Here is a 26508-nt window from a genome sequence, read left to right as displayed (position 1 = left end):
TAAGAACCGTAACAAGTTCATCTGGGCTAACCATTGTGATTCCCTGGAAAATAAAGTTGTATTATAAGTGAAATTAATGTTATCATATTCAGAACATAGTGTAATACTATACATCATTTGAGGAATGAAAAATTTGACTTTCAATTAGTTATAGATATTATTAACTAAGTGTAAGAGAGAACTATTAACATGCCCTGAAATAGGGGATATAACAAGTGGATGTGGCAGGAGAGGCATGATTTCCTGTTTGAGAGCTCAGTAACCAAACAAATTTGAAAGTCATAAAAATTACGGATTATCTGGGCAATGTCGATTTTATAGTGGGTAACCCATGTTTAATTTCTTACATTTTCAAGGGGTGGTGAATAAAATAGTGATAATGCCTAGAGAAAATGTGTCACTTGTGTTACACTATAGGAAATTCAGGATACTTTTAAATATTGCCTTGTTGAATTCAGAACTCAAAACTTGTATACTGTTAAAATATAGATTTTTAGGTAATAATTTGCTGTATAAACAAAAGTAGCTTAATTATATTCTAAATATAAGGTATATATGTGTCATATTCAGTAAAGAATACCTAGGACGAGAGGGTTAAACACCTCAATCAATTCAACCCTAACTTTTTTTTCAAGAGAAAACAATTTGAAAGGTTTCAGATTCCACTTGCATGACAACCCCTCCATCCCAGGCACCATTCTAGTAATCCTCTTCTGTACCCTTTCCAACAATCAATGCCTTTTCTAAAGTAAGGAGCCCAAGACTGAATGCATCTATTTTAAATGAAGCTTAATCAGTAAGCTGTACAATGAAATTATAACCTCTTTTAAACTTATTCAGTATTTCTGTAGATACAACCTAAAATCCTATTTCCCCTACTAGTAGCAACATCACATTACTTGGATGGCTTTAAGGACTCATCAAATATTTCACCAAGACCCCTTTCTTTCATTCCATGGCCCAGCATGACCGGGTTGGTTAAGGCATTCGACTTGTAATCCGAGGGTCATAGGTTCAAATCCTGGTCGCACCAAAACATGCTCACCATTTCAACCGTGGAGGTGTTATAATGTGATGGTCAATCCCACTATTCGTTGGTAAAATATTACCCTAAGAGTTGGCAGTGGGTGGTGATGACTAGCTGCCTTCCCTCTAGTTTTATAGTCTTACACTACTAAATTAGGGATGGCAAGCGCAGATAGCCCTTGAGTAGCTTTGAGCAAAATTCAAAATAATTTTTTTTTCATTCCCATCCAAATTATAATTCAGATTATGATAAACAACATTTATTATAATTAAAACCCATCTGCCATTTATTTGCCAACTCATTGAATGATCTAAATCTAAATCAGCAGCATCCTCTTCACAATTAGCAACAACCAAGATCTTAATACAATCTATAAATTTACATAATTGATTGACTATTCCTTTATCTATGTCATTTTTAACAACCCTCAACTTTTTTTTCATCTAGCCACTCTTCTATCCAGTTTGTTAACTTATACCTCACACCTAAAGATACAATTTTTTACAAGCCTTTTATGTGGTTGTTTTTCAAATGCTTTATGAAAATCCAGATACAACAAATCTATACTCTTACCCACATCTGTTTAAGTAGTAACCTTTTGAAATAATATCAAAAGACTTGTAAGACAAGAATTTTCCTTACTGAAACCATATTGACTATCCAATAACATTCTAAACTGTTAAATGACTTTGCAAAGTGTCTTTTAATGGACTTTCCAAAACTTTTCTCATAACTGTGTAGTACTAATTAGACTGTAATTACTGGGACAATTTTTATCACCTCTCTTGAAACGAGGAATTACATTAACTAACTTCCTCCAGCCTGCCTACTGTTCAAAGACTGACAAAAAAAAAAGTAGTACTAAGTGGCTCACATATCCAATGTTTAACCTCATTCAAAACCCTTGGGGAAATATTATATGGCAAAAGAACCTTATCATTTTTTAAACTTCCTAACCTTTTCTTAACCAGCTTAGTGATTAATGCAGTCATCTTGTTTGATCTTGTTTCAGTTTATCATTTGTTCAAGATGTGGAATACTGCTTAAATCTTTGTTAGTAATAACTGAAGGAAAACAAAATTTAATATCCCAGCCATCTCATAACCATTAGATACTAGCCTTCCTTTATCATCCCTCAAGAGGTTTACCCACATTCTAACATTTTGGTAATCCTTAATGTATTTCATGAAATCCTTACTGTTAATATTTACATTTTCAGCCAACCTTTTCTCATACATCCATTTTGATTTTTCCTAATTTTCAGTCACCAACTTAATTGATATTCTGTAATCTTCTTTGTCTCTATTATACCAGCCAACTAAAATTTCTTATGCTTTCCTTTAATTTTATCTGTTAAACGTTTTATGAACCAACCTGGTGTTTTACTTGTAGTTACCTCTTTCTTTTCATAAGGAATATATTTTCCTTGAATATTTAAAAATTGATCTTTAAATATTTTCTACATCTGATCAGTGTCCCCTAGTAACTCAGCTGCCTATCTCCCAACAGATAATGTCATGTCCATTCAAAATCTGTTTTTTCTGAAATTTGTAACCAAAATATCATTATTCCTTCTCTCCATGTTTGAGCAGCAAAACATCAAACCTAATAAATTAATGATCACTTGTACCCAAATGTTCCCCAGTTTCTACCCTCCCAGTCATTTATGTATTTGAAGTTAACAGTAAATCTAAAATAGCATTATTTCTAGTAGGTTCCTGAACACTTTATAAAGACCTTTCTCTTTCATGGTTTGACTCTAGCATTTTCCAACCTGTATGCCTGAAATTAAAACCATCCCTAACTATGTCTTCATTAACAGCTGAAATCTTAATGTCTTTGTAAAATTTCTCATTAAATTTTATCAATATAATTTGGTGTTCTCTACCAAATTCCTACTGAAAACTTTCCCCTTGAAACACACTAATAGAAACCCAAAATTCTATTATCTGTAATAATCTTAACTTCAACAGGATGCAACTCACATTTTACATATAAAGCCACTCCTCCCTTTCCACTAATACTGTTATCCCTATTACTAAATAGCCTGTAACCTTGTATTTCTAAAGAACTTCTTTTATCAAAATTATCTACATTTTACCATGTTTCTGTTATTCCTATCAGATCAAAATCCTCTATTTCTACCAAGGCTCTGAAGTCATTTATTTTATTTCTTCTAGCATTACAATAGTAACAGTTAAGTCTATCCTTATAATTATTTCTCTACTCATTTCCTCTGCCAAATGTTTCTATGCTTCTTATTTTTGCATGTAGTTTTTCCTAGCCCCTTACCACTATCTAATCCTAGTTTAAAATTTCACTTATGAAACTAACCAAACAATATATTTATAGTATTTGCCTTAGTTTTTTAACAAAAATACGTTAATAAAAAGTGTAGTCTGTTTAAGTGTAATCAGCATAAGATGGCCGTATGTATTGATAAAAATTAATTTTGTATGTGGGTGAATTAATATAAACAGATTTTCTGTCAAGAAGAAGTTTTAATATTTTCCTATATCTGGAAGAAAGAAACCTGTTGGAGTATCAAAACTGTGACTGTTTATCTACATGGACTAACTGGTATGTTAAGTTTTTATAGGGCTGGTGTCTGTGAATTGTTGACAATAAATGATCAGCACACAATCCACTTGTTTTAAAATGGTATTAAACACAAGTCAGACATATGTACAAAATACATTAATTACACTATTGGTTTTCACAGTTGTATCAAGAGCTTTAAATAAATCTCTTTCTTTTTTTCACAAAAGTCACACAATTGGAATCAATCACTTAAGAACACCCTTTCACAAGACAAATTTATTCTCCTCTACTCTTTTAGGACAATACAAACATTGATTAATTCACTTACATTACCCTGCAGGTTACCACTATTGTATCCAGAGCCATAAATATTTCTCTTTTACATCAAAAAGTCAACATGTATTGTTTGATTGAGTCCTGAAACTTTCTACAAATTGTGAGACATTATGAGGTAACAATATTCACATGAAGCTATGTGGAAAATTCAGGTCTGAGGAATGCAATGTCAGTTTACAACAGTTGAATTATACAACAAATCCATAAGCAAACCTGCAATAAATTTTACTTCTAAAAATACTAGATTTAACTTGTGCTTTATGACTAAATACCTCTTCAACAGATTGACACAACAGAACTTTGTCTCCACTTTCACTTTATAGTCCATTTTGTTGACCAGTTTCTGCACTTCAAAAAGTAATTTCCACTGTAGAGTAAGACTGTTGTTGACTGTGATTAGTAGAATCAAAACCTTTAATCTGACATTGAAATGTTGATCCTTGAATGTCTTGTCAGAGAAGTGCCTCTGACTTACTTGAGCTGCATAAAGTTGGTTTATGAGGTCTAACATAGACCTCTTACTGTTCTTCCATACAACAACTCAAAGGGTGAAAACCTATACTTGTTTGTGGGACTTCTCTGTAAACAAATAATACTTCCTGCAGATACCTGTTCCAGTTACATGGTCTTTTTCAGCATATCTTATTCGGCATACTTCCTAATACTCTGTTAACTTTTTCATAATGTCCATTACATCATTATGTCTGGGGTTGTACAAGGTGGTACAGAGCTGTCTAGTGCTAATGAGCCTGCCCAACTTTTCTGTCAGTTCTGAGGTAAACGGAATCCCTCTCTCACTCAAGACTTATTTTGGATAACTTACTCTATAGAATGTTTCCAGAAGGGCTTCTGCTACTTTCTCCATCTTTCCATTTGGTAATGCTATAGTTATTGGATAACACATTGCATAGTCAACTACTCTCAACACATACTGGTTGCTCTTGTCAGAAACAGGTGCTAGTGATCCACAGCTACTATGCTAAATGGTTTTTCTATGAAAGGGATTTCACCCAGTGGCACTTTGGCTGCCTTTCCTGTAGGTATTGTCCTTTGGCAGATGTCACATGACTTGCAGAATCTGGTTATATCTTCAATGACATACTGCCAATGGAAGTTGGTGATGATTCTGCCTACCATCTTCTTTGCCCCCCATTTGTCCTCCTATAATTGACTCATTAGCCAGCTTCATCACTTGAGTCCAGTATACTGTTGGTACTGTGATCTGTTTAACTTTTCCAGTATAACTGCCTTGATAGATCCAGCACCTTACTCCCTTATGGTCCTCTATTCTGCAAGTTCCTTTTCCTTTGGTCTTGTGCTCCACTTTCTCCCTGGTATTTTCCCATAGTTTCTGTAGTGTAGGTTTTTTTTTCTGTGCTTCCATCAATTTCTGTAGACCTATATTCAGGCTGTCACTTTTAGAGACTTTAAAGGGTTTAATGTTTATCTGACTTTTCTTTTCTTTTCTTGAGCTTTCATGGTGACTGTTGATAGGTACCTTATCAGCATTCTTTTTGTCTGGTCCCCCCACAAACTTCTATTTCCTGGCACCAAGTCATAGATGGATGCCTTCATACACATAGCCTTGAGGTCTCCTGCAAATGTGGAGTGTCCACCTTTATATTTGCTGAGAGAAAATTTCTCACTGTACTATCAGTCAGCACAATATACATGTGCCTTGCTTGTCATCTGGTCATCAGACACTAGGCTGGTTTCACTTCTTCACCTCATATGATCTTAACTTTCTTGTCCCCAACACTTTCTTTACCTACATACATGTTGTTTGTTGGCACCTCTCAATGTTTGCAACATGCTCCAATTAGTACTGGTATTGTTAATCCACTTGCTAACTTGCACTAACCATCAGTTATGAACAGTTTAATTATGGAGATAGCACTTTCTTTGTGCAGTGAATTTGATAAATTACCTGTGTTCTGTGTCTTATGGTAGTAACATTCCTGGTAACAGTCATTCTTTCCTCATTGCTTGCTAGCACTGTCTTTGTAGGTGGCTCCAGCTGCTTTATGTTGAGATTTATGCTGTTGCTTGTTGATGGCAGACTTGCACCCACTCACAATGTGAGCATTTTATAACAAGCATAGCATCTCTTCACTCATTTGTCCAATGAGTTTTTGTCACATTTGGTGGAATTCTCTTTCTGGTCAGTCACCTATAGTTTCAACTCTAACTGGTTGTTCTTGGACTTATGACTTATGTTCTCTCTCCATTGGCTTTTTTATACAGTTCTATCATCTTAATCATCTTGTTCATTTATTTTGGTGCTACATCCTTTAAGAGGAGACATTCCAGTGGATCAGATAATCTTGAACTGCTCACATATCAGTAGATATGTGAGCCCCTCAAAACTATTTTCATACTTAGCCATACAAGTCCACCTTATGAAATATTGTTTAGATGTGCCACAACTTAAAATACAATTTCTCCAGTGTCAGATTTGACTCCAAACTTCCAGTGAGAAACTTCCATGGTACATTCATAGCATTTAGCAAAGCCATTTATAAATTGTCATAGTCCATTGCATCTTCAGACATCATACTTGCATACATTTATTGGGCCTTTTCTTGTGAGAAGGGGATTGAGTAAGACTGCCAAGTCATCTTTCTTCCAGTTCTGAATTTGGGTAAATCCAGGAAATCATCCATGTCACTTTTTTTTTACATTAGGGTAACATGGGTTGGCTGGTCCTTACTCCATTTTCACTCTTAGATCCTTCATCCTTCTATTGGGTGAGCTTTGCAATCACAATTTTTGCTTTTATTTTCCTATATGCAATCTCTTTACTCTTACCATTCCTTCTTTCTCTTTATTTATGATCTTATCTTCTCTGTCTCTCATTCTCTCTCTAGTTGTTGTTGTGTTTAACAAACTCTAGTAGATTGCTGTCTTCTGTTCAAGTCATTTACCTCTATTCATTTGCAGAAATTAGTCAACATGGTTATATAGCATGATTGTAATTTATATACTATGTTGTCACATCACAGTTGTGGATATATAGGCCTACTTCAGCTGTTGTTCATGTTTTCTTTTACTGCCATTTACCACTGTAAATCTTGGCTGGGTCATGAATATCTTGCCATGATTCTTTACAGTAGGTGTCTGTGATTAGTTGGCAGTAAATTTCAACAAATGAACAGCACATATTCCACTTATTTTAAAATTATATATTCAAAACAAGTCAAACAGAGGTTCAAAAAAATTGTTGCATTACTGATTATTACAGCTGTATTCAGAGCTTTAAATAATTGGCCTTCTCTTTTCTTTTTTTTTTATCAGACTTCACACAAATAAGTTTAATTACTTTAGAACATACTTTTAGAAAATACATTGTTTTCTGGTACTATGTTATTGCAATACAGTCAGTAATGAATTCATCTACAATAATCCTGTTGGTTACTGCAGTTATATCCAGAGCTTTAACTAATTTTTGTTTATATCAAATGTCTACACAGGCTGGTTCAGTTATTTTAGAACCCAAATTAACAACATGAATTAATCTTCTATACTGTTATTACGATACAATCTGCAGTGAGTACATTTTAAAAGTCATCACTATACGATCTATATGGCTAAACTTACAAATGTATTCTAGATCTATTTAACTATATCTCTCACAAACTCTATCTAACTAACTTGTAAAATGTGTGTGTGTGTGTGTGTTCCCATCATGTGTAGAACTTTCTACAAACTGATATAACAATACTCAATTATACAAGAACTGTCTCCATAATGAACTAGTAACATCACTCTTGTCATATTTCATTCCAAAAACAAAATTGTTTGAAATTATAATGAGAACATTCCTAAAAGTATGTCGTTTCAGAAAAATATTTTTTTTCTCTACTATTTCTAATAAGAAATTTAGTATTTAATGTAGTTATTTGCACTTGGACTCTGAAAAAACTCACCTGCAAGGTGAATTTCATTTTTAGTATATAAAAATACTACTTATTATCTTATACTATTTATATTTCATTTACCTAATCTCTAGACCCTACTAAGTGAAATAAGAAGATATTTAAGGTAAATTTTTATAGTTTATTTTTATTTTCTCTACAATATCGCTAATTCTAGTTATTATTGATGTACAGTGCAATGAAATGTTTAAAATTGATAAATGTAAGTATTTAAAATGAACACAAGTTTCAAGTTTTAATAAAAATTCCTATATGTATTTAGTTTAATTATAAATTTAAGTTTACATGCAATTTTTTGTGAAATGTAAGGGATCAAATACCCCTCTCGCACCTTCCTGGAAGCACCCATACTAATAAAAAAAATAATTTCATTGAAATACATTAATATAGTGATTTAGTTTGAAAGCTGTACAAATGTAGAAAAGATTTTAAAAATGATATCAGGTCTTCTAGGGTTAATGTAAGTTCCACAGATGTTGGTAATCAGTTTAAATTTTGTATAATATGATACTCATAAGTAATCTTTCCAAGTAAACCTGAGAAATTTATTTTTGAAAAACACAGAACTTGTTAATCTAGAATCTGTTATTTGGGATAAGTCTCTTACAATAGTTAATACTTATAGCATTGTATGATTATATTCAAATGGTAAGTTAGCATTCTTTAAAACAGAAACATAATTTTTATTTTTAATTACAACAGAGATTTAGATAACAATAATAATGACAAACTGGCCAGCATTCTTTCATTATGTTGAATTATTGTACTTCTCTTGCACTGTTTTCACAATAGCTTGAACTGGTAGAAGGGCTTTTTTGAATAAGTTACACCTAATAATTTCACATAAGTATACATCAGAAAAAGATACTAAAGAATCTTTGAAATACTTATATGAAAAATATGTCATAACACCAGCAGGCAAATGAGCCAACAATTTGATTTTTATTTGCAAAACAATTTTATGTTGTAATGAACTCTGTAGCAGTCATCAAAAATAGCAAACTTTAGGTGCTTCTATTTATCCTTATGTCATAATCAATGTTAACAATATTATCAAAGAACATAAAATAATTTTAAGTTTCTGCAGCCAACTTAGATATTCTCTCTAATGTAATTCCAGAATTAAGTTGAAAGTGGGCACGTCACAACATTTTAAAGAGTTACATTCAAACTTTAATTAAACTTCTTCATTATAGTTGTATGTGAATAAGCTTGGCATCAAAATATATTAATGAATCAAATATTAATATAGAGAAATACATAAAGTAATCCTTAACCTCCTCTAGTATGAGAATTGTGACACTTATTTCCTGGGTCTTCCATCATCTCTAATTTATTTACCATCCCTGTGAGAAGTACACAATGTAAATTACTCATTATAACATAGGTATTATGAAGGCAAAGTGTAACCTTTATAGCTTTCAATCATATTTGTTTATGGAGTAATGAATTAGAAAATCAGAACCACCTATCACAACCTTTCTTTCACAAGTTGCCAATTATTCTTTCTAATGTTTTATACTATATTATTTATAACCAATAGAAAACTAAGGTTTCAGTCTATCAAATTACATATTAAATTGTTTTCAGCCAAGAGTACTGTTTATTTCATCTTCAGTTTGAAAACTTCTCTTATTTGTCAGATTGGCAAGATTAAAGTAAGATTTAAAGGTTTATGCTAAAGTTAGAAAGCTTTAATTTTGATAATTGTAAGGCATTGTTTTATGCATGCTATATTTCTGTTTTCTTAGTCCCAGTACTAAGGTACATAGCAATTAGTATATTAATATTATTAGTATAAAAACGTAGGTTAACATTTATTGGAAACTAACAGCAAAAAACAAGAAGTAAATGATGTTTTTTGTTTTTCTTATTTGAAAACTAAAACTAAAAATTAGAAACCAGTTATTTTAGATAATACTGAAGTAGGTAAACAAAAAAGTAATAAAAATTCTTCACAAAGTACACTCATGAGCTGCTTTGCATTACATAATTCAATATAATAATGTGAGCTACATTTTTGCTGAGTAATTTACAACTTTTATGGTGAAAATATTTGTGGAACATGAGCCAAAAGGCAATTAATAAACAATAAAATCAGGTATAAACAGATGTATACTTTCAGAAGAGCTTTAGGCTATTTGGGATGAACAATTGTATGCAGTTAAAATATAGAGTAATTCTAGAGAGAGAAAAAAAAAAGAGTAATTTAGATTAATTTTGTATTTTTGTATGGTGGCTACAAGTTTAATCAAATTGATTTTATGCATATATAGAAAATAAAAGGTGAAACTTTAGTCTTCATCAAAATATTAGGACATTCACCTACTACACTGAGCCTGATGATCTGAAGCAGTTTGGATTATTTTTCAAAACATTATTACCTTTCTAATATGCATTTTGAAACATAAAGAACACATAATTAACTAAAATATAAAAGTAAGACCTAAATATAATTTAATTGTCTAACTAACATATTAATAGGTCAGAAACAATGCTAAAGTGCTAGCAAAAACAAAAGCAGTTTGAGAAGTTGTCTGTACAATTTTTCATGCCAATTTCTAATTAACTAGTGGGAGATTGTACTTTAAAATGTGGTCTTTCTATTGGTTATAAACATCTAGTTCAACTAAGTATAACTGGTTGAGAAATTGCAGTTCTGTGTGTAGAAAGGGGATGTGGCACCTGTCAAGAGTTCCAAGAAATTTATTTTATTTTCTCTGAATGTATCTTAATTAACTTGAGAAAAGCATGTGTAAACAGAGCAAGAAACTTGAATTCTATTTATACATTGAATATTAGCATACATCGGTAAGTATTCAAATTACAAAGCCCAAAAGTTTTGTGAATTTTCGCTTCAAACTGAAATTTAGGAATTTTTTAAAGGTTTTTTTGGAAATAAAGAAAGTAAAACATGAATAATATAAGCATTTGAAGCATGGAATACATTTTAATGCTAATTTCATTGGAATACATTGATCAGATTCTTTAAATGAATTTTGAATGTGAGAAAGTAAAATCTTGTGACATGCACATAACAGAGGTGCCTGCAATCTTAGAGTTAGCATTACAAGCCACACTATAAATATATAAATAGAGATTCATAGCTGGAGCCTAAAAATCCATAAAAATATATATATATTTTAATGGATGAAGGTCTGAAGTACATCAAAGACCATTTGAAGAAGCATTGCAGCATCAGAAAAGAAAAGATAGGTATTAATTCATGCATAATTTCAAAAGTTCTATTGAATACAAACACAAGATTTTGTTTGAATTCTATGGAATTTTTGGTAGCCACATATAGATTAACATCTGCCCTTTGAAAACTAAATATATCAAAACTTCTGATCTCAGGAGTCTTTATATCAGCTTACACTTACATGAAATCATTCAAAAACTTAATTTTACAATTAATAGATCTTTTGTTTGGTGAGAGATAGCTATTCATTTAACCAGGGATGTTTTCTCTTAGGGCTTCTGAAGTTACCTATTTTTGATCCTGAAGAGAATTTTGATTCTGTTTTGTGATGGAACAGATAGACCTTGTATCCTATTTTCCTGTTTGGTTATCTTTATTTCTGCTTCCTAGTGGAATTATATATTTTCTGGCTGTTGACATATTGATGTCATAAGTAGGAGTTGTTGGCATGTTTGTAGAACTTTCTCTTTCCCCTTATGTCCTGCTATACCCTTATAGGTAGGTCCTTTCTTTTTAAGTCTCTGGCAACTAGAAAAGGGGACACATCCATCTTTGCAATTTTTTTACCATCTATTTCTCATCTCTGCAATAAATTATAATCTGATAATTTGTTAGACCTCTTAGGTGTGGAAGTGTTATGTGACCCACTTTTACCTCCTTTTGTGATGATTGTGTTGACTGTTTTCATTGGAATCCTTTGGTTTCCCTTGAATTTCCCTGTTTCCTTAGAGGTGGATTCTCAGATATCCATTTTGCTTATTTTGGTCTTTACAAGTAAGGTATCTTCTGAATTAAATGTCAGCAGATTCAACACGTTTTTTTTTTTGCTGCCCCTTTCTTTTGCCCAGAGGTGAACTTTTTATAAGGTGATATTTGGACTTGTCCCAAGTTTTTACATGCTCTGCCAGGTTTCTTCTGGGAGTTTCTCTACCTCATCTTCTGGGTTATAAGGAGAAGAGGTACTTTTATACAACCTTGTCTCTTTATTTTCCAGGGTCCCTTACATCTTATTTTCACTGGATCCCACTTTGTGGTGAGCATTGCCCAGACAGGTCTGCTTCTCTCAGTCTAATTCCATGCTAGCAACCAATCTTATTATTATTACTACTGGTTGCAATAAACTCTGTAGGAATTAGGTGTTCCATAAGACTGCCTAGGCACATACCAGATGATATTACTATGTTATTATGGACTATCATGAGTAAAACTAAAGGAAATTTTGTCTGTCCCTGCTTATGTACAACTTTCTTTATCTATGTCTTACATTTTCTAACACAAATCTAAGCATTCCACTTTTTCAAATTATTATGTTATTAAAATGTAACATAACTTGTACTGAGTCAATTGTTTTACAGAATATGAATAATTTTTTTTCATTCTAGATGTATCCCTTTTGAGGATTATCATTTACTTCAACTCCAGCAAGTGTTATGCTAAGTTAATCATGTGGTTGTTGATTCAGTGTAGATCACATAACTGATATAGACAGTACAGGATATCTATGCTTGCCTTCACGTTCTTTGGTGTGTTTTTTTTCGATTCTTCTCACTTTTAAGAACTGGTCATCTTTGGTTTGTTCTCTGTTCCTTCCCTGCCTATTAGGCTTGCCATTGGACAGACTTATGTTAACAAAATAACCCTCATATGTTATAATGGAGTGAAACAGCTTATATACAGCATTTTTTAAAATTCTACGGTGTGTGTGCAAGTTTCTTGAATTAAAATATTTAGGATTGACAGTTTCCATACATCGTATTTGACACTTCAAATGACAAAGCCAACTGTTTTTCACAGTATAGTTTTTGACTCATTATAAGTTGCATAAGTATAATGGTCAATCCAGAATATAAACAGTTCATTGTAGACACATATATTTCAATACAAGCCTAAATATTTAACCTTTAGTTTAGGTCAGTTATTTACAACAATGTAGTTGTTGTCTCAGTATAGATCACAAAATTAACACAGTTATTATAGGATATAGATAACTTTCTTTATTCTGACTAACACTATAACTCTCTTCCCTTTATTCCAATTTTGGCTGTTGGGTATGTGTTTTTTAGCAAGATCACCTTCGAACAGCATGATGGATTCAGGTGGGTAGAACTATACCAGATACAGTAATAGTTGTATATTCACACAGGTTGTGATATTGGTCTGTGGATATCTAGTTCGAGTTTGCTTCAAACTACATAAGACACAAGTTTGTCTTTATTTCTGTAACTCATAGTGATTTACAGTATTAAATTTAAGAAATGCAATATGTATATTTAGCTATTTACAGTATTAAATTTAAGAAATGCAATATGTATATTTAGCTATTTACAGTAGTAACTAGATCAATGTATAACATTACATTTCTTAAAAGTAATAACTACATTGGTTAAATGTGATAGGCATGAAGCTCTATATGTGACAGTTCTGCTTTGCTGTGTTGTAATAATGCTAAACAGGTCTAACTTTGTCATAGGTTTTTAGGTTAAGAACTGAAAACCCTGTTGGCAGTGAGAGTACCAAGTGATTACATCAGGCAGAGTAGTCATTAGAAACCTTATGAAGTGTGTCTGTTACTCATAATTAAGACTGTTGATTATTAATTTTAATTATTATTATGGGATATTAGTAAATCTGGCAGAAGTTATTAAATTGTAGTAAATTTCCAATACTAATGAAAACTGTAAAACAATTCTATTCACAGGGTGTAAAGAATGTGATCAGTTTAAAGAGAAAGAATGTGCATGTCACGTGGTTCGGTTGATTGTGGATAAACCTGTCTTGAGTCGTGCATGGGCAAGTTTGCCAGCAACTTATCTCTATCTGCATAGAATAGTTGATGCCAATAATGAGTCAGGTAAATCTAATTTCAATTTTAACAAACTTATCAGTGAAATTGGATAAAAACTAGACTAATGAAGTGCACTTGAACCATTTATTTAATATTATTTATGCTTATTTCAATTTAGTTTATGTTCTGTTTCCTTTTGTTAGTACCCTTTTGAAATAGATGTCCATCAGAAAGAAAGAAATGGTTATAATTTTACAATATTCATAAGTTCAATTGAAACTGCAATTTTTTTTAATGTTTGATGATTATTTACCACAATGTAGATCCTTATTTTTTAAATATTTTTAACCCTTATTAACTGAAATGTAATTAGATGGTAAAGATCAGTTTTTTTAAAAATCAGTTCAGGCACTATCTTTTTATTATTTCAAATTATCTCTCATATTGTTGTTGCTTTACCAGTAGAAGGTATTCAAACAACTAAATTGATGCATTGTGTAAAATAATTTAATTACAGCAGACTTATTACAGCAGTTTTAATTACAGATTCTAAAGGAAGAAATATCCAATAACAATACATGTTTGTGCTTGTCATTGTGTGCATCTTTTCTCTCTTTGGATACACAGATAACCTAAATGATTATTGCTCAACTGCCTAAACTATTACCCATAAATCACAACATCTCTGTTGCTGGGTGGACCTAATGTACAGTATTTACAATGGGGTGAGCACATTCATAAGATTAGGTTTTCAAAGATCTATAAACTTAAACTCTATCAAGTATTTGACTAATTCTTGTCAGGAATAAGAAGGATAAAGGTTAAAGAGTGTGGGATAATAAGTATGAAAAAGATGAATGTGTCACATGAGCAAGAAGTGCTTGTCGAGATGATTTTGAAAGTTGACCAATCCCAATTGTAAAATTGTGTCATTAAGCAATAGAAATGTTAAGGACATGTGTTTTGTTCAAGGTAAACTATTGAAACTATAAAAGCATATTGAAAGATAAAAATTTGAGTGAAAACCTTTCAAATCTTTTTAGTTAACTTGTTAGTATGAAATCTTTAACCCATTTTCTGCAGCTGTTCTAGATATGTATGGAATTTTTGCAAGCTGTTCACTATATATGGTACACTTGCATTCAACTGCCAGGGGCAGTTGGTTGAAGGAATAACAAATAATAAAAAGGTAAAAGAGAATAAAATCATAAAATAACCCTTTCAGTTTTTTTAGAATGGTAATAATTACAACCTGAATGGAAGGTGCTTTACTATAGATTAAATGTACAGTACTGAAGTGAAACAAGTTGTTGCTTTTTAAAATGTAAAAAATCCTAGGAACAAGATCAGTATCAGTTGGCATTATAGTATTCAGAGTTGCTATTCAGTAATTTTCATTAATTACTCTGTCTTTTTCATAAAAACCCTGTATCTACCTATGAGGTTTATATTCTGAAGGAAGTGGTGTAGCATGTCGTGGTTTTTCTTGCTATAAACAGTTATCTTAGAAGGATGAACGCTTATCAACAGAGGAAAAACAAATTGTTTTGTCTAAGTAGTAGGGTAGCTGGCAGATGTCTTATTGGCTATATTTATGCACTAGCTAAAAAGGTCTTTCATATTTTTATTAAGAATATATTTATTTTCAAAATTTCTGTTATCAGTTTACATTGCTATATAATTACCTTTTAAGTTACTTTAGGTGAAGAATTAGTTTAACAAGGTTGAAATTATTATATATTACTAATTTTATGTAGAAATATAGGTTTTATAAAAACAATGCATTTTTTTACATTTGGTTATGCCATTAGGCCAATGAACATAAAAACTATTTACTTTGTAATTGGTGAGTCTTATCGAAGAGTTTTTTTGGTACAGAATATGGTGTTTTTGCTAAGAAGACAATTCCAAAGAGAACACAGTTTGGACCAATTGAGGGTGTTCTAGTAAAAACAGAAAAAAGACCCAACAATAGATTTTTACTCATTGTAAGTATAAGTAAAAAGAAATATTTAGGTAAGGGTTATCATAGTTTTAATTGCCACATTCTTATTGGTGGCAATAGTAACTTTGATTTTCTTTTCCTTGTTAAATTTTATATCAGTCATCATTTCAGTAACCTTTACAATATGTTTTAATTAATGGATTTATGCATACAATAAACATATTTATAAGCTTGTAAAATTATCCTACCCTGTTCATAATTAAAATGGCCTCACATCATAAACAAAGGAAAAACATTTGACATTGAGCAGTGTTAACTTCAGTTAGTCCAATATTCAAATATTATTTTATGTTACAAAAACAAAGGAATTAATTTTAGGCATACAGAAATTTTAAAATGTTCAAAAATATTCATTGTGCCATTAGAGATTGATTAATATAATTTTTTTTAGTTCTTAAATCTCAGAATGTTATAAAATAAAAACTTTGTAGCTATTACAGAATCACTTAAATACATTTTTTCTTAAGTATCTTAAAATTTTGCTTTGAAAGAAAAATTTGAATATAAATCAGTAAGAACTGAAAGAAAATAATAAGTGAATAAATGTAGACAATTAATATTTTCAGATAAGATGATAAGGGGTTAATTTTAAGACATGGAAAAGGAATTTTGTTTCTGAGATCTTTGATGTTTTTAAATGTAGAAAAATGTAGAAAGGGTTGAATAAAATTAAAAAGATGTAAGAAAATCCTGTAAATTAATATTGCTTTGCTAAGTTATCCATGGCAATGCCTAAAAAAAAATTGCTAAGCTAATAATCCTGCAAACCTAATAAAAAATACCTCATTTTGTTTGACACTATATCACTAAAATCTCTGAAAATGTAAATTAGTGTAGGTTGTTCAAAGATATTTTTATACTTAGTAAAAATTATGAAAAAATTATAAGTCTTAAAATCTTGTGCTTGGCTAACTGTTCTGTCTACAAATTGAAATAAGGTTTAATGTAATGTAACTTGATAGCTTTATTTGACACAGCTTTGATTTAATGTAATTTGTTATTAGACCAGGAAGTTTGTATATAAATTATTGTGTGAACATATTAATTCTGCATAATGTAGTACAAGAAATTTCAGTTCAGTTCTTTTTTTATAATTACTTCATATGACAGAAATGTACTCTGAATATTAACATATCAAGATTACAGCATAGGATCATCTTTTCACTTGTAATATATAATTCTTTTTTAAAACATTTTTGTTATGTAGGTTGAACATAATGAAGACCACACAGTGTATCTAGACACCTCTGAGGAATCACGTAGCAACTGGATGCGTTTTGTAAGGCCAGCAGAAAGTTACTGCCAACAGAACCTAGTTTTAGTCCAACAAGGCCAGTCCCTTTATTTCAACACTACTCGAGCCATAAATCCTAGAACAGAACTGCGGGTGTGGTACTCACCATCATATGCAGAGAGTTGGTGTCTTCCCCTGCTAGAAATGCCAGAAGAAGAGACAAGAGGTATAATGATGATGCTATAACTATTACAGATTTTATATTTAAAATACAAAGCTTGTGAGTACCTTTTAGGTGTGGAGTATACAGCTGCATACCAGTTTTCAAAATTTAAAAGAAAATAGGAATCCTAACTCTACTTTAATATTCAACTCAAGAGTGTATTAGAATTGATGTTTTTTTATCCTTTAACAATTATTTAGTGTAATTCACAAAGAAGAATAAAAAGGAATTGTTACAACTTTTAATTCAACATATCCTAAGGGATTTTACCAATAAACAGTGCACTTATCAATGTTTTATAGATTTTCTAGCCATACCGTAACATGATCTTGTATTTCTTAAGAAATTGTTTTAGCAGTAAATTGTATTTTGTGGAGATACTTATAATTCATAACTCTAGTAGAAATGAATAAAGAGGCTTAGAAGACTTAGAAAATTACAAGAATTTTCTTGTTTGACACAACAGATAAACTTAGGTTTAGAGAGTGTAGTAGGTGACAGCAAAATATTTGGACAAATCAAACCCTTATTTTATTGAATATCATTGTTAACTATTGTGTTCAGACAACTCACACAAATAAAAGTTCTTAGTATCTATTCAAAACAAAGTATTTTCATTAGATGTAAATTACAGTCATCTAAGAATATTGTCAGTAAAATGCTAAAAGGTTGAGGTATAGGTAAGAAATATTTGTCACACATTACAATGTTTATTACTTATGACTGAAACTGTTGACTGCTGCAAAATAAAGCACCAATAATATATTAATGAATGTTAAGTTGAAATTAGACATATTAACACTTTCATTACAGGCAACTTTTGCTGTACATGCTGTACAGGTTTATTAGTGAGTTGCATTCAGAATCCAGTTGAACTACCTTGTTATTGTGGTATAAAAATAAATTTGGCATAAACACCTAATAATCCATATTTTAATCACATTTAAGTTTTATGTGCTTAATTTTATAAAGCAGTGTTAAAAACATTTTGAATTTCTCCTAGTGTGACAATTGTGACATTTTCTTTCTAGGCATCCCCTCTTCTATAATTTATTTACCACCACTATTCATACCAATAGATATGAAATTTGACATAAATTACTTATTATTATGCTGCCATTCTTCAGACAAAGCATTTTTTAGTTTTCAATCTTATTTAGTTACAGAGCCATAAAATAGAAAATCATACCCTTCATTCTATGACCACATGCAACTTCTCTCTTTTTAACCAATAGAAACCCAAGGTATTTGATAAAATACCTTATTCTGCAAACATAATAGCTTTTCTCACTTTGTGTAGCCCTCTGTATGCACAGTTTTAGTTTATCACCAACTTTGATGCTTCCACCTACCCTTATGTAATTTCTCATGGTATAGTTACACTATACCATGCAAATTACCATGTGACAACCCTCCACCAACAGGAATGCAACTCATTCTACACGTGAAGCTAATTCACCCTATACTATAGGGCAATATTATCACTTTTTGATTTTGCATTTTAGTGTGCAGTGGTACCTAATCACAATTATCGTGTACACATTTGGTTAATGCTAAGTGTTTAACAATTCTTAGTTTGTTGTCATTTATTTTCTGCTTACTTGGTATTTGTGGAATATCTTTTCTTTTTCATATTTACTTAATTTTTTATGTTTAATGTTTTTTATTATGAATCCAGCCACTACTGATACTCCACCACTTATGTCTTCTGTGGCATCAGGTACTACAATGCAGAGGAGGTTAGGGCTGTGGTGCATTGTAAATTATATACTATTTTATATCCTTCCACATCTCTGTAACCTTTGACCAATCCAATTTCTGGGAGAATCTGATTCTGATGAAGGTGAATTGAACAGCCTTTTCACATCTCCAGTCTTTCCCCAACACGTTCCCTTCTCTTTTCTACATTGATGACCTTATCCTCTTCAGCCTTATCACTTCATATGTGGTTTGTGTATTGTTAGGATCTCATTGGTATGGATGCTTTCTTGTTTCACTTTCTTAATTCAATTTGTCTGTTAACTCTCAGTGTAGTTGGGCCACAACAAATGAATTTGTAGTCAGTTCCCTCCATCTTTCTAGGGTTTTCACCTTCCTTTGGGAGTTGATGAACTCTAGGTCTGTCCACTCGTTGATGTGATCTTCCTACCTCTTCTTCCTTTCCCTCTAACAGTGCCTTACAAGATAGTCTTTGCTAAGTCAGATGACTGTGAGACATGACTATATCATTTCAGTTTGAATTTTTTGACAGTAGTCAAGAGATCTTTGTATGGTCTGATAGTTTGTTGGATCTTGTTGTAGACCTCTTTGTTGGTAATGTAATCTTTTTGTGAAATGTACAAGATCTTTCTGATGCAGCTCATCTCCATGGCCTGTATTCTTCTTTTTGCTGTAAGGGTCCATGCTTCACAAGCATACTAAAATATGGATATGACAAGAGAGTGCAACAACATAATTATAGAACTAAGAATGGTGTTTTGATTTTCACCTTTCCAATGCTTTTGTTATTTGTGAAATCCTGGAAAGTGTCGAAGATTTGGAACCTTCATCTGTTACAATTGATCCTGGGTATTTGAAACTTTTTATTGTTACAAGTCTTTGTCTGCATACATTGATTTCAAAGCTAAAGCCATAGATGTTGTTGGTATACTTTTTTACTGTTGTACTTGTTTTACATTTATATTACTGTTATGTTGAATGCAATTTCTGTCAAGCAGCTGGTGATGAACCTTCTGGAGACTGAAGGCAACCCATATCAGTGTTCCCAAGATTTCTCTTTAAAAGGAATTCAACACCATTTTTATGTTCTTTCTCTTTGCCAACTGAAGTAAACCTTGTGTCTTTCCTTGTTTGATGTTTATCAGAGTGTTTCCAGTACACCTTTTTACAGATGTTTCTCCTTCAGGTGGGGAGCATGTGTGGATTCTCAGGAGGTCTCCAGTTGTTTGATGGTGATCAAACCTCCCTGCACATCAACTTTTTGGAACCTCTTGCAGTTGCTTGAATTTTGTATTATTTCATATCTCTAGTAAAGGTCATTTGGTCTTGATCCATTCAGATAATTTGACCATTGTCTCTTACATTAGTCAACAAGGAGGTACTTGTTCCCATTTTCTTTGCTTGAAAACACTAAATTTCATTTTATAATGGTCAATCCAGAATATAAACAGTTCATTGTAGACACATATATTTCAATACAAGCCTAAATATTTAACCTTTAGTTTAGGTCAGTTATTTACAACAATGTAGTTGTTGTCTCAGTATAGATCACAAAATTAACACAGTTATTATAGGATATAGATAACTTTCTTTATTCTGACTAACACTATAACTCTCTTCCCTTTATTCCAATTTTGGCTGTTGGGTATGTGTTTTTTAGCAAGATCACCTTCGAACAGCATGATGGATTCAGGTGGGTAGAACTATACCAGATACAGTAATAGTTGTATATTCACACAGGTTGTGATATTGGTCTGTGGATATCTAGTTCGAGTTTGCTTCAAACTACATAAGACACAAGTTTGTCTTTATTTCTGTAACTCATAGTGATTTACAGTATTAAATTTAAGAAATGCAATATGTATATTTAGCTATTTACAGTATTAAATTTAAGAAATGCAATATGTATATTTAGCTATTTACAGTAGTAACTAGATCAATGTATAACATTACATTTCTTAAAAGTAATAACTACATTGGTTAAATGTGATAGGCATGAAGCTCTATATGTGACAGTTCTGCTTTGCTGTGTTGTAATAATGCTAAACAGGTCTAACTTTGTCATAGGTTTTTAGGTTAAGAACTGAAAACCCTGTTGGCAGTGAGAGTACCAAGTGATTACATCAGGCAGAGTAGTCATTAGAAACCTTATGAAGTGTGTCTGTTACTCATAATTAAGACTGTTGATTATTAATTTTAATTATTATTATGGGATATTAGTAAATCTGGCAGAAGTTATTAAATTGTAGTAAATTTCCAATACTAATGAAAACTGTAAAACAATTCTATTCACAGGGTGTAAAGAATGTGATCAGTTTAAAGAGAAAGAATGTGCATGTCCGTGGTTGGTTGATTGTGGATAAACCTGTCTTGAGCGTGCATGGGCAAGTTTGCCAGCAACTTATCTCTATCTGCATAGAATAGTTGATGCCAATAATGAGTCAGGTAAATCTAATTTCAATTTTAACAAACTTATCAGTGAAATTGGATAAAAACTAGACTAATGAAGTGCACTTGAACCATTTATTTAATATTATTTATGCTTATTTCAATTTAGTTTATGTTCTGTTTCCTTTTGTTAGTACCCTTTTGAAATAGATGTCCATCAGAAAGAAAGAAATGGTTATAATTTTACAATATTCATAAGTTCAATTGAAACTGCAATTTTTTTTAATGTTTGATGATTATTTACCACAATGTAGATCCTTATTTTTTAAATATTTTTAACCCTTATTAACTGAAATGTAATTAGATGGTAAAGATCAGTTTTTTAAAAATCAGTTCAGGCACTATCTTTTTATTATTTCAAATTATCTCTCATATTGTTGTTGCTTTACCAGTAGAAGGTATTCAAACAACTAAATTGATGCATTGTGTAAAATAATTTAATTACAGCAGACTTATTACAGCAGTTTTAATTACAGATTCTAAAGGAAGAAATATCCAATAACAATACATGTTTGTGCTTGTCATTGTGTGCATCTTTTCTCTCTTTGGATACACAGATAACCTAAATGATTATTGCTCAACTGCCTAAACTATTACCCATAAATCACAACATCTCTGTTGCTGGGTGGACCTAATGTACAGTATTTACAATGGGGTGAGCACATTCATAAGATTAGGTTTTCAAAGATCTATAAACTTAAACTCTATCAAGTATTTGACTAATTCTTGTCAGGAATAAGAAGGATAAAGGTTAAAGAGTGTGGGATAATAAGTATGAAAAAGATGAATGTGTCACATGAGCAAGAAGTGCTTGTCGAGATGATTTTGAAAGTTGACCAATCCCAATTGTAAAATTGTGTCATTAAGCAATAGAAATGTTAAGGACATGTGTTTTGTTCAAGGTAAACTATTGAAACTATAAAAAGCATATTGAAAGATAAAAATTTGAGTGAAAAACCTTTCAAATCTTTTTAGTTAACTTGTTAGTATGAAATCTTTAACCCATTTTCTGCAGCTGTTCTAGATATGTATGGAATTTTTGCAAGCTGTTCACTATATATGGTACACTTGCATTCAACTGCCAGGGGCAGTTGGTTGAAGGAATAACAAATAATAAAAAGGTAAAAGAGAATAAAATCATAAAATAACCCTTTCAGTTTTTTTAGAATGGTAATAATTACAACCTGAATGGAAGGTGCTTTACTATAGATTAAATGTACAGTACTGAAGTGAAACAAGTTGTTGCTTTTTAAAATGTAAAAAATCCTAGGAACAAGATCAGTATCAGTTGGCATTATAGTATTCAGAGTTGCTATTCAGTAATTTTCATTAATTACTCTGTCTTTTTCATAAAAACCCTGTATCTACCTATGAGGTTTATATTCTGAAGGAAGTGGTGTAGCATGTCGTGGTTTTTCTTGCTATAAACAGTTATCTTAGAAGGATGAACGCTTATCAACAGAGGAAAAACAAATTGTTTTGTCTAAGTAGTAGGGTAGCTGGCAGATGTCTTATTGGCTATATTTATGCACTAGCTAAAAAGGTCTTTCATATTTTTATTAAGAATATATTTATTTTCAAAATTTCTGTTATCAGTTTACATTGCTATATAATTACCTTTTAAGTTACTTTAGGTGAAGAATTAGTTTAACAAGGTTGAAATTATTATATATTACTAATTTTATGTAGAAATATAGGTTTTATAAAAACAATGCATTTTTTTACATTTGGTTATGCCATTAGGCCAATGAACATAAAACTATTTACTTTGTAATTGGTGAGTCTTATCGAAGAGTTTTTTTGGTACAGAATATGGTGTTTTGCTAAGAAGACAATTCCAAAGAGAACACAGTTTGGACCAATTGAGGGTGTTCTAGTAAAACAGAAAAAGACCAACAATAGATTTTACTCATTGTAAGTATAAGTAAAAGAAATATTTAGGTAAGGGTTATCATAGTTTTAATTGCCACATTCTTATTGGTGGCAATAGTAACTTTGATTTTCTTTTCCTTGTTAAATTTTATATCAGTCATCATTTCAGTAACCTTTACAATATGTTTTAATTAATGGATTTATGCATACAATAAACATATTTATAAGCTTGTAAAATTATCCTACCCTGTTCATAATTAAAATGGCCTCACATCATAAACAAAGGAAAAACATTTGACATTGAGCAGTGTTAACTTCAGTTAGTCCAATATTCAAATATTATTTTATGTTACAAAAACAAAGGAATTAATTTTAGGCATACAGAAATTTTAAAATGTTCAAAAATATTCATTGTGCCATTAGAGATTGATTAATATAATTTTTTTTAGTTCTTAAATCTCAGAATGTTATAAAATAAAAACTTTGTAGCTATTACAGAATCACTTAAATACATTTTTTCTTAAGTATCTTAAAATTTTGCTTTGAAAGAAAAATTTGAATATAAATCAGTAAGAACTGAAAGAAAATAATAAGTGAATAAATGTAGACAATTAATATTTTCAGATAAGATGATAAGGGGTTAATTTTAAGACATGGAAAAGGAATTTTGTTTCTGAGATCTTTGATGTTTTTAAATGTAGAAAAATGTAGAAAGGGTTGAATAAAATTAAAAAGATGTAAGAAAATCCTGTAAATTAATATTGCTTTGCTAAGTTATCCATGGCAATGCCTAAAAAAAATTGCTAAGCTAATAATCCTGCAAACCTAATAAAAAATACCTCATTTTGTTTGACACTATATCACTAAAATCTCTGAAAATGTAAATTAGTGTAGGTTGTTCAAAGATATTTTTATACTTAGTAAAAATTATGAAAAAATTATAAGTCTTAAAATCTTGTGCTTGGCTAACTGTTCTGTCTACAAATTGAAATAAGGTTTAATGTAATGTAACTTGATAGCTTTATTTGACACAGCTTTGATTTAATGTAATTTGTTATTAGACCAGGAAGTTTGTATATAAATTATTGTGTGAACATATTAATTCTGCATAATGTAGTACAAGAAATTTCAGTTCAGTTCTTTTTTTATAATTACTTCATATGACAGAAATGTACTCTGAATATTAACATATCAAGATTACAGCATAGGATCATCTTTTCACTTGTAATATATAATTCTTTTTTAAAACATTTTGTTATGTAGGTTGAACATAATGAAGACCACACAGTGTATCTAGACACCTCTGAGGAATCACGTAGCAACTGGATGCGTTTTGTAAGGCCAGCAGAAAGTTACTGCCAACAGAACCTAGTTTTAGTCCAACAAGGCCAGTCCCTTTATTTCAACACTACTCGAGCCATAAATCCTAGAACAGAACTGCGGGTGTGGTACTCACCATCATATGCAGAGAGTTGGTGTCTTCCCCTGCTAGAAATGCCAGAAGAAGAGACAAGAGGTATAATGATGATGCTATAACTATTACAGATTTTATATTTAAAATACAAAGCTTGTGAGTACCTTTTAGGTGTGGAGTATACAGCTGCATACCAGTTTTCAAAATTTAAAAGAAAATAGGAATCCTAACTCTACTTTAATATTCAACTCAAGAGTGTATTAGAATTGATGTTTTTTTATCCTTTAACAATTATTTAGTGTAATTCACAAAGAAGAATAAAAAGGAATGTAATGCTGCCATTAACTCTCTCGTCGCACGTATAATTTACTGCACATGATACAAGATTTTAGTACATTTCATTCAAAACTTCATTAAACTACTATTTGTTCATATTACACCAATTAGTTTTAGCTAATAATCCATATTTTAATGTATATAAATTTGAATTTCTTAATTTTATAAGACTGTGTTTAAAAACCTTAATTCCCCAAGTATGACTCACATGACACATTTTTCTTGGTAGCTTCTCATTGGTATTCTATCCCCTCCCCCCAAAAAACTGCAAAATTAAACAATTATTAATATAAAATCATAATTTCTTAGACAAACCACAATTTATATAGCTTTCAATTTTGTTTGATTACAAAGCTATCACATAGATAATCAGACCCCTCCTGCCACACCCACCTATTATATTCTTTCTTTTAGGATTTCTTAATAGTTATCTCTTATGCTTGATTATATATTACCTATAACCATTGGAAAGACAAGGTTTTCATTTATCAAATGATGTATTTTATAACCTCTCTAAACAGAATATTGTCTACTTTATTCAAGATACATGTGAAAGTTAACAGCTAGCTTGGATGAATTTGTAATAGTTCTTGTTGCATAGTTGTAAAACCAGGAATTTTTAGTTGGAGGGAAGTATAAGCTTTTTGAATGTTATTAGTCTGTGTTCTCATTTCAATAAAAATTGTCATGCACGACTATCATTAGCATAAATGTAAGGTTAAATCTCATCAAGCATTGACAGCAAAAAAAAAAAAAAAAGCATTGGGTAAGTGATTTATTTATTTATTATTATAAAATAAACTAAAAATAAAAAATAGATATCACTTTAGGTTAATTAAGGTTTGGTTAGGCAAAATAAATAGTGATAATAATATTTCACGAGACACACATGCGAACAGTTTGGAGTGGCTTGTGGTAATGTAATTCAGTAACATAACATGAGCTGCACTTTCCCCAAATGATTTACAGCTTATAATAGCATGACTAGTAGTTGACACAATTCAAGGGACAATAAAACAGTAAAGTTTAATTACAAATAGTTCATACTGCTATAAGTTTAAAACTACTTAGGATAGATAAATGTAGGTTCATGCTATATCTAATGTAATTTTCAAAAGAAAAGGTAACTTAGATTTATTTTGAATCAGGGAACGTATATTGTAGCTTCATTTAAATATTGGCATTTCAGGTCATAACAGATGACAGTTAAAGACGAGTCCAAGTTACTATACAGTAAAATTGTACATAATTTCATGAGTATTTTCTTTTATCGTATTACTCTGTGTGAAGTTGTCAAAGACTGTGTTAAAGAATAATTTTCAATATCAAAGTTTAAGTGTCAAAATTAAGTTGACTCTTTGTTTTTATTGTGAATAGCTGACTAATATTTGATTCGTGACCAACTTGAGCAATATTTTCAGATTAAAGTTA

At 31.0% G+C, this 26508-nt stretch overlaps 1 protein-coding gene across 1 annotated transcript in view; it reads left to right on the top strand.

Annotated features, from left to right (window-relative positions):
• LOC143227370 (uncharacterized) overlaps nucleotides 1–26508 on the top strand; it is a 119728-nt gene that overhangs the window by 46652 nt on the left and 46568 nt on the right. The window contains exons 9-14 of the mRNA XM_076458824.1: nucleotides 13740–13892; nucleotides 15705–15814; nucleotides 17039–17309; nucleotides 18967–19027; nucleotides 22471–22576; nucleotides 24591–24843. Coding sequence (XP_076314939.1) covers nucleotides 13740–13892; nucleotides 15705–15814; nucleotides 17039–17309; nucleotides 18967–19027; nucleotides 22471–22576; nucleotides 24591–24843 — 954 coding nt within the window. The remainder of the gene's footprint in view (nucleotides 1–13739; nucleotides 13893–15704; nucleotides 15815–17038; nucleotides 17310–18966; nucleotides 19028–22470; nucleotides 22577–24590; nucleotides 24844–26508) is intronic.

This window comes from Tachypleus tridentatus, chromosome 9, assembly GCF_004210375.1.
Source record: "Tachypleus tridentatus isolate NWPU-2018 chromosome 9, ASM421037v1, whole genome shotgun sequence".
NCBI classification, from domain to species: Eukaryota; Metazoa; Arthropoda; class Merostomata; order Xiphosura; family Limulidae; genus Tachypleus; species Tachypleus tridentatus.
The sequence above is the reverse complement of the archived record's forward strand: the minus strand, read 5'-3'. Positions and strand labels throughout refer to the sequence as shown.